This window comes from Dipodomys ordii, unplaced genomic scaffold (assembly GCF_000151885.1).
Source record: "Dipodomys ordii isolate 6190 unplaced genomic scaffold, Dord_2.0 Scaffold167, whole genome shotgun sequence".
NCBI lineage: Eukaryota > Metazoa > Chordata > Mammalia > Rodentia > Heteromyidae > Dipodomys > Dipodomys ordii.
In genome coordinates, this window is record NW_012267383.1 from 106,192 (window position 1) to 116,228 (window position 10,037).

At 44.3% G+C, this 10,037-nt stretch overlaps 1 protein-coding gene across 1 annotated transcript in view; it reads left to right on the forward strand.

Annotated features, from left to right (window-relative positions):
- The window catches only part of Pkp2 (plakophilin 2), a 58,604-nt gene that overhangs the window by 21,619 nt on the left and 26,948 nt on the right, over positions 1-10,037 (forward strand). The window contains exons 3-5 of the mRNA XM_013033406.1: positions 396-1,072; positions 6,617-6,752; positions 9,598-9,805. Of these exons, the coding sequence (XP_012888860.1) occupies positions 396-1,072; positions 6,617-6,752; positions 9,598-9,805 (1,021 nt within the window). The remainder of the gene's footprint in view (positions 1-395; positions 1,073-6,616; positions 6,753-9,597; positions 9,806-10,037) is intronic.

Genomic DNA, 10,037 nt, shown 5'->3' on the forward strand with positions numbered 1-10,037 from the left:
GAGCTGAGGGACAGCACCCAGGCCCAGAGTTCAGGCCCATGACCGGACCCCAAAAAAAAAACAAAAAAAAAATAAGACTCAAAAAAGCAGAAGTGGAGTGTGGTTCAAATGGTAGAATTCTAGCCTTGAGGCAAAAAGCTCAGGGACAGCCCTTAGGCCCAGAATTTAAGCCCCAAAACCAGTACACACGTGCACATACACATATATACACATAATAACAATAACAACAACAATAATAATAGAAAGCAAATAGTAGTAGACTCATGGGGTAGGTGGTAGAACCCCTTCCTGGCAAGTGCAAAAAGCCTGAGTTCAAACCCCTGTGCTTGACAAATGGTCTTTCCAAAGACAGACTCAGACTTGTGCATCATTTCCATTATCTTCCTGTCTTTCAGTCTGGCATGATGGCCACTTACGGAGGAGGTGGCTGGGCGCGAGGCACAGCCCAGTACAGCTCGCAGAGGTCAGTGGAGGACCGGTCCCTGAGGCAGCCTCTGCGGAGGCTGGAGGTGTCCCCTGACAGCAGCCCCGAGCGCCATCCTTATGCACACAGTGAGATCCAGTTCAGCCGAGGTCGGGCACCAGTGCTTCGCCACCAGGACAGCAGGCGTTCTACACTGCTAACACCCCGCTATGCACGCTCTGATATCGTGGGGTTCAGCCAGTCAGGGGGCACCAGCCGACAACGCCACTACCACTATGAAACGTACCACAGGCAGCCCTACTACGGCTCGGTCAGTGATGCTGTCTTCGATGGCGTTCCTGTGCACAGGCCTGGCACTAGCCACAGCATGGGCAACCTCTTGGAGAAGGAAAACTACCTGAGCGCAGTGCCCATGGCTGGGCAGGGCAGGCCATTGGGGTCCCTGCAGCCTGGCACACAAACCAGGGCTGCCAGATCCTCCTGGCATCAGAGCTCCTTCCATAGCAGCCGCACCCTGAGAGAGGCTGGGCCCAGCCTGGCCGGGGACCTGGGGTCCAGGTTGGTGCCCTTGACCGTGGGCCAGGTAGCAGCTGCGGGCAGCGGGAGCATGCACGTGGAGAGGAGCACTGTCAGTGACTCCCAGCTCGGGTGAGTGAGCCTCCCTACCACCCCCCCTCGAATCTGCCACTCCTTGGTTTGGTGAATGCCAGCACATTCTGTCCTGGCAGCAGTGACAGCCAAGCTGGCTGCTGATGCTTGAAGGGACAGCACTTCTAGTGATAAGAGGTTGACAGAAGTGACCAAAGGCAGCTGCTCAGCTGACAGATCAGCCCGTTTACCTCAGAGACAGGGGCCAGGCTACCTGCACACATGGCAGCTTGGTGGGGAATGTGACATTTAGCCATCTGTTGTGGGTTAGATGTGAGCCAGAGGGATCACTCTCCCATTTGTGAAAACCTGCTCTCAACAAGAGTACATTGCTCACTACACTGAGAAGTAGAGAAGGCATATGCATATTTTTTTGTGTATGTGCTGGTCCTGAGGCTGGAACTTAGGACCTGTGTACTGTCCATAAAGCTTCTTTAGTTCAAGGCTAGTGCTCTACCACTTGAGCTATGGCTCTATTTCTGGCTTTTTGTAGTTTGTTGGAGATGAGTCTCATGGAGTTTAGCTTGGGCTGCCTTGGAATGGAGACCTTCAGATCTCAGCCTCCTGAGTAGCAAGGATGATAGGCATAAGCCTATCATGGCAAATACATTGTTTAAATTACTTCGAGAAATAAAAGCCAGAATGCTTACTCCCGGTTCTTATGCTGGTACTGGGGCTTGAACTCAGGGCCTAGCTGCTATCTCTGAGTTTTTTCCACTCAAGGTTAGTGCTCTACTTGAGTCACAGCTCCACTTCTGGCTTTAGATAAGAGTTTCATGGACTTTTCTACCCAGGGTGGCTTCAAAAGTAGATCATTTCAACCTTTTAAGTAGCTAGGATTATAGAAATGATCTACTGGTGTCTGGCAGGGTAAATTTTATTATAATGCTTCAGCATATTTCGAAGAAGCGCAGAGGAATGCTTGATGTCAAGAAATCTAAAATGGTAAAGATCTGAAGGCCTGGCTCAGTGGTAGATCACCTAATTAACAAACTTAATGTCCTGATTTCAAACACCAGCACAACAAAATTTACTGTAAGGAATCTCATTTGGCAATCCCCCAAATTCTAGAGACTAGATATCACAGATAGGAACTCTCTGATTTCTGAAGAGAAAATCTTTCTTCCTATAGAAAGAAAGAAAGAGTAAAGATATGGGACAGAAGTGTGTATGGCAAAATAAAGGAGAAAAGAAATAGCTCCAGCTGGTACAAAGAAACAGAAAAAACCTTCCACAAATGAGGGTATCCAAAAGAGCCATGAAGGAGGGGTACAAATTGGATAGAAGCTCAAGCTTGTTTAAAAAAAATAAAGAGGATGGCAGTTTTTAGAGAAAGATTAAAAGCCTGGTGTGGCTGTGTTCCGGTGGCTTACCCTGTCATCCTAGCTACTCAGGAAGCTAAGATCTGAGGATCCATTTGAAGCCAGCCCAGGGAGAAAAGTCTTGAGAGAGACTTTTATCTCCAGATAACCAGCAAAAGGTTGAAAGTGGAAGGGTGTCTCAAGTGGTAGAGTACCAGCTTTGAAAAAAGCTAAGAAAGAGCATGAGACCCTGAGTTCAAGCCCCAGTACTGGCACAAGGATATTCTGAGGTTGTGAATGATGCTTCATTAGTTAAAATGTCCAAACTGCTTGTCTGCAAAAGACTTCATGTTGCTATTGAGATTGAGGACTTTTAGGTTCTGATTTCTTCGAAAACTCATCCAAGTGCATGTATGTAAAGTATTTCCATCTCTTTTAAAAAGCATATGAGCTTGGCACCAATAGATCATGCCTGTAATTAATACTGGCTACTCAAATGGCTGAGAGCTCATGATCACAGTTCGAAGATAGTCTGGACAGGAAAATCCATGAGACTCTTTATCTCCAGTTAACTTCCAGAAAACCTGATGTGGTGCTGTGGCTCAAATTGGTAGAGTGTTAGCCTTGAGAGAAAAAGCTCAGAGACCGAGCCCGAGCCCTGAGTTCAAGTCCCATGTCTCCCCTCCATCATATACACACACACAAAATGTATCCAATTTATTTACCAGGGTGCCAGTAGCTAACACCTCTTATCTACTCCGGAGGCTGAGATCTGGAGTATCACAGTTCAAAGACAGCCAAGCCAGAAGACTCTTAAGACTTCCATTTCCAATTTTCCAGTAAAAAGTAGGAAGTGTGCCGGGCGCTGGTGGCTCACGCCTGTAATCCTAGCTACTCAGGAGGCTGAGATCTGAGGATCTCGGTTCAAAGCCAGCCCGGGCAGGAGAGACCGTGAGACTCCTATCTCCAATAAACCACCAGAAAACCGGAAGTGGCGCTGTAGCTCAAGTGGTAGAGCGCTCGCCTTGAGCTGAAGAGCTGAGGGACAGTGCCCAGGCCCAGAGTTCAAGCCCCATGACTGACAAAAAAAAAAAAAAGTAGGAAGTGTGACTCAAGCAAGGATAGCAAGCAGGAGGCTCAGAGTTCAAGCCTCAATACTAGAGAAAAAAAAGACTTAGATCCTAGTTTTCATATGATAGCCTCCTTTGTTTTTAAGCAAGCATTTATTTTCGTATAATAGGGTTAAAGTAGAGAGAAAGAGAAAAGTTTTCTGCCCCCATGCAAGAAATGGGAGGTGAAAGACTCAAAATGGTGGTTCTTATCTGTAGCTACTACACTTTTTAAGCTAGGGAAATACTCAAGGTCTTATCAGTTTGATAACTTCTAATCCTTTGGCCACAGTTTGCCGAGGTAAGACAGGTGAACCCTACCCAAAACATAAATAATATTTAAGACTTCCTTTCACCAAACATGCCTTTCATTCTCTCTCTCCCTCTCTCCGTGTGTGTGTGTGTGTGTGTGTGTGTGTGTGTGTGTGTGTGTGTGTGTGTGTGTGTGTGTGTTGCTCCTAAAGCTCCACTTCGGGGGTTTTTTGTTTTGTTTTCGTCTTGTTTTTGTCAGTAATTGGGCTTGACCTCAGGGCCTGGGTGCTGTCCCAGAGCTCCTTTTGCTCAAAGCTAGCACTCTAGCACTTTGAGTCTTTCTGGTAGTTAATTGGAGATAAGAATCTCACAGACTTTCCTGCTAGGGTTGGCTTTGAACTGTGATCCTCAGATCTCAGCCTCCTGAGTAGCTAGGAGAAGTTAGCCCAAGCAGAAAAATCTGAAACTCTTATCTCTACTAAATTACCAAAAGAGCTGAAAGTGGAGCTGTGGCTCAAGTGGTAGAATGCTTGCCTTCAGCAAAATGAAGCTCAGGGGGGCTGGGAAGGTGGTTCAGTGGTAGAGTGCTTGCCTTGCATGCATGAGGCCCTGGGTTCAATTCCTCAGCACCACATAAGCAGAAAAAGCCAAAGTCATGCTGTGGCTCAAGTGGTAGAGTACTAGCCATGAGCAAAATAGTCTAGGGACATTGCCTAGGCCTGAGTTTAAGCCTCAGGACCAGCACTCTCTCTCTCGCGCACACACACACACACACACACACACACACACACACAAGTCTTCCCTTTTGATATTTTGTAAAAATAATAATATAATTTCCCTGTTTTTTTCACCTATATGTTCTGCCTCATTTCTTTCCCAAATGTCTTTGGTCCCTGTTAATATTAAAAGCAGTACAGATGGGTAATGGTCTGTCTTCTTCATGCTGAACTTGTGATATTGACCCTACCTAGAAAAAGGAACCAAATAGTCTTTTCCATATCTGAGGTAGGAAATGATACAGGAAATTTAGTTGGCAGGATATTTGGTTAGCAGGCTATCATAATAATAATTTCATCTTTGTGGTCTCATTCGCCCTGCTTACCATGTAGCTAGCTTCCTTGTAAGATTCAAATGCTGGCTTAGGCTTACCAGTGTCTGCCACCAGAGAATGAATAAGGGCTTTCCTTGCAATTCACTCTTGTAAAGCATTTCAAGTTGTCTCACAGAAAGGAAGGTCTCATGAGGTAAAAGTTTTAGCAAGGATTTCTTTTAGTATAACAAAATTAAAGTAGGAATAAATACAAAAAATGAAATATTTCCTACTCTATGCAAGAAACAGAAGTTAAAGACTTATAGCTTACTCTGTGTGTGTGTGTTTGTGTGTGTGTGTGTGTCTCTGTGCACACCCATGCTAGTCCTGGAGCTTGAAATCAGAGACTGGGTTCTGTCTCTTAGCATTTTTGTTTAAGGCTTGCACTCTGTCACTTGAGCCACAGCCTTTAGGTGGTTAATTAGAGATAAGAGTCTTGAAAGAAGGAGAGAGAGAGAGATAGAGAGACAGAGAGACAGAAACAGAGACCTATACTTGCACTTAATTTTAATTCTTCCCTTTCTAAATGTGTCTGTCATAGAAGCAGGACTTTCAGGACTTATTTTAACAAAACAAGCCAGTTTTTTTTTTTTCTGGCTTTTGCTGTTTATATACATGTATTTTAAACTATATATTTCAAATTTGTTTTCAGGAGAAATTACAGATTCTAAAGTGAGAAAAATCTCAACACTTTTAAAGGTTTTTTTTTAATCTTATTTTTTATTTTTTACTCTTTGGTGGTGCCAATCCTGGGGCTTACACTCAGAGCCCCAGCGCTCTATGCCACCAGATCCAGAACTTTACTCCTGGCCTTTTTTTGGTTTTCTTTTCTTTTCTCTCTCTCTCTCTCTCTTTCTCTCTCTCTATTTCTTCTTTCTTTGTCGGTCATGGGGCCTGAACTCTGGGCCTGGGCGCTGTCCCTCAGCTCTTCAGCTCAAAGCTAGCGCTCTACCACTTGAGCCACAACACCATTTCCAGCTTTTTGTGTTTATGTGGTGCTGAGAAATCAAACCCAGGTCCTCTTTCATGCAAGGCAAGCACTCTACCACTGAGTCACCTTCCCAGCCCATCTTTTTTCTTTTTTAAATTAATTTTATTTATTTTTTATTTATGTAGTATGAAGGAATCAAATGCAGGGCCTTATGCATGCTAGGCAAGCATTCTACCACTAAGCCACATTCCTAGCCTCTTTTTTCTTTTTTTGGTGGTTAATAAGAACGTCACAGACTTTCTTGCCCGGGCTAGCTTCAAACTGTGATGCTTAAATCTGAGTCTCTCTTAAGTAGTTAGGATTACAAGTGTGAGTCACCAATGCCTGGTTAAAAGATTTTAAATTTGCGTTTATTAGTTGTACAAAAGGGGGAATCACATGACACTTCCATACATGCATACAATGTACCCCTGAACTTTTTCTTGGTGCTAATGCTGAGGTTTGAACTCAACATTATGTTCTTGCTTGGCTTTTGTGCTCAAGGCTGGAACTCTCTTACTTGAGCCATACCTCTGCATCCACCTTTTGGTGGTTAATTAGATTAGTGTCTCCTGGACTTTCCAGCCTGGCTTGGTAAAGAGATCCTTGGAGCTCAGCCTCCTGAATAGCTCGAATTTATAGGCCTGAGCCACCAGTGCCCAGCTAAGTCCCCATAATATCTGATCGCTGTTTTCTTTGGCTGATGAAAAACCAAGGTGCAAATGTTCTACATGATTCTCAGTATTGCTGAGTCACTTCTGTAGGTTGGTAGGCCAGAGGGCCAGATTCGGAAGCCCACTGATCCTGTGACTGCCTGTCTAGAAATGCCGACTTGGAGATGACACTGGAGCGGGCAGTGAGCATGCTCGATGCTGACCACACAACCCTGGCCAGGATTTCTGCAGCTGCAACCTTCATACAGCATGAATGCTTCCAGAAATCTGAAGCTCGGAAAAGGGTGCGTATCTCCGTTAGTCTATTCACCACCCACCATGTTACATCGAAATGGCACCCCAAAACCAGTCATTTACTTACATTTTTCAAAATCTTCATTGCAATAGTTTTCATTTAAAAGGAGATAGGCTGGGTACTGGAGGATGTAACACCTGTCATCCCAGCTGAGTGAGAGGCTGGGAGCCAGAGGATCACTGTTCGATGCCAGCTTGGGTAGAAAAGTCCATGAGACTCCTAAACCAAAATAACTAGCAAAAAGTAGGACTGTAGTCATGGGCCATGTAGTCTAAGAGCACTAGTACATAAGCACAAAATCCCAAGTTCAAATCCCAATACTAAAAAATAATATAATGCATTTCAAAATAAAAAGGAAATAAAGTCATTATACAAAGTATTTCCTGAAGTTCAGAAACTAAGAAAATAAGTCACTACACAAGCCTTGGCTTATCTTCTCATCCTCCCCCAAGGCAATTGGTGAGAGTCTGTGTACTTCCCGATTTTTCCTGAGTTAGGGTTCGCCTTTAGTTTTCTCTATTTGGGGGAAAGGGGTGCTGTTATGGGGCTTGAACGGAGCACTTGGGTGCTATCCCTGAACCTTTTTTATCTCAAGGCTAGCACTCTACCATCTGAGTGACAGCTCCACATCTGACTTTTTGGTGGTTATTTAGAGATTAGTCTCATAGACTTCCCAGCCCAGGCTGACTTTGAACCATGATACACAGATCTCAACTTCCTTACTAGTTAGGATTACAGACCTGAGCCACTGGGGCTTGGCTTCTGTTTTTAAAATTGCATTTAAATATAACCATGTTTTATAATTTCTTTCATTAAACTATTTCATTACTATGCTGCAGTCATTGTTTAATGTCTAGCTTTGTACATCTTTGATACTTCTACTAATGTTCCTATAGGACAGACCCCTAGAAATGGCACCCATAAGTCATTGTATATTTGTATATTTGTTTTAAAAAGTGATATATTTGGGGCAAGGAGGAAATCACAGTCCAAAAAGGTGTTCAGAGCCAGGAGACACTGGCCCTCTGTTATAATCCGAGCTATTCATATCTGAGAATTGTGGTCCAGAGTTAAGCCAGGTAGACAAAGGCAAGAGACTCTTATGTTCAACTAACCAGCAAAAAGCTGGAAGTAGAACTGAATCTTCGGTGGTAGAGCAAAAAAGCCAAGCAAATATGAGAGGCTCCGAGTTCAAGCCCCATTACCAGCCCAGAAAAAAAATATGACCTAAAAATGAAAGATGACTTAATAATTAAAATTATATTCACACTATAAATGGATTTGCTTGCTAAAAAAAAAAGAAATTAGCCAGGTGTTGGTGGCTCTTACCTATAATCCTAGGAAAAGAAGAGAAAGGAAGGAAAGAAGCAAGAGGAACGAATGAAGGGAGGAAGAAGGGAAAGAAGTGGGTTTTTTTGGAGGGGTATGGGGCTAGTTCTGGGTTTGAACTCTGGGCCTGGGTGCTGTCCCCAAACTCCTTTTTCTCAAGGCTAGGTCTCTACTACTTGAACAACAGTGCCACTTTTGAATTTTTCTGTGATTAATTGGAGATAAGAGTCTCATGGACTTTCCTGCCCAGGCTGGCTTTGAATTGCAATCTTCAGATCTCAGGCTCCTGAGCAGCTAGGGTTACAGGTATGAGCTTCCAGTACCCAGCTAATGGTGATACTTTGATAGTTACACTAGATAGTGCCATGTGTTGAGAAACTAGTCTCCATGTGGCTGCTAACCTTACACAATTCCCATGAATGATGTGGGAATTGTGTGAGTAAGAAAATGTCTAGCTGTCTGTTCATTCAAACTCTGTCTTAACACGTGGGTCTTCGGCAGCCATCAGCTTTCCTCCCCTTTGTTATCATGTATGGTTCCTCATTTTTATCATGATAGATAATGTAGTTACTATTTGTGTCTGTGAGCCTGTCTCTACTGCAAATAGTTTCTGATGAAAGTTACCATAAGTACTTAGGTTCAAAATATTGGCACACGTGACCACTTCCCTTCCTGAAAGGTTAGAACAATTTACTGAGAGATTCAATCTCAGGGGAGGGAGAGGAGAGGAGAGGAGAGGAGTGACACTTCACGAAGAAGGTGGCATTTGAGCTGCCTGGTGCAGGGTAAGGAAGGCTTTGCCTGAAGAGAAAGTGGAGAAACAAGCAGACCAGGAAGGCTGTGACCACAAGGCTCCTGTGCCACACACAGCCTTTGCTTTCCTGTACCACCTGAAGTCCTCTTCACTCACTTATTAAAAAGTGCGCAGAGGAAAGCTGTCACCAAAAGAAAAAGTTATAAACCAGGTGCGTATGGCTCATGCCAGTAATCCTAGCTATTCCAGAAGCTGAGGTCTCAGGCTAAATTGCAGTTGGAAGCTATTCCAGGCTAGAAAATTCCTGGGACTCTTCTCTCTAATTCACCACCAAACAAGCTAAAATGGAGCTGTGGCTCAGGAAGGCTAAGGGACAGCTTCCCAGGCCTTGAGTTCAAGTCCCAGTACAGGCATAAAAAAAATCACATAAATACTTAATAAAATAAAACTTGGCAGGGAAGGCATCAGCAGAAAGAGAAAGTTATAAAGACAGGTGCCTGTAGCTCACACCTGTAATCCCAGCTACTCAGGAGGCTGAGATCAGGAGATCGTGGTTCAAAGCCAGCCTGGGCAGGAAAGTCTGTGTGACTCTTTATCTCCAATTAACAACCAAAAAGCCAAAGTGAAGCATGCAGCTCAAGTGGTAGAGTGAAAAACCAAGTAAACGTGCAAGACTCTGAGTTCAAGCCCCAGTACACACACACACACACAAACACACGTAAATCTTGGAAATGTGCATCTACTTGTGCAGGTCTACCAGCTCCGTGGCATACCCAAGCTGCTGCAGCTGCTGAAGGTTCAGAATGAAGATGTTCAGCGAGCCGTGTGTGGGGCCTTGAGGAACTTGGTGTTTGAGGACAATGACAACAAGGTGGAGGTGGCTGAACTCAACGGGGTTCCCCGGCTGCTGCAGGTGCTAAAGCAAACGGGAGACTTGGAGACCAAGAAGCAAATAACAGGTAGTGCACACTAACACAGAAGCCCAGCAGATGGGTGAGGTCATGTGTTTTCCTTAGGTTTCCTGGAACAGATGATTGATAGGCTCATTGTTATCCAAGAGATAACTTTAAGGAATGTTATTCCTTGCTGGCCTACAGCCCTGCATCTACCATGTCTGAACTTCAGAAGTTTTTGCCTAACTTTTTTGGTGATGGAGGTGGTTTTTGTGTGTGTGTGTGTGTGTGTGTGTGT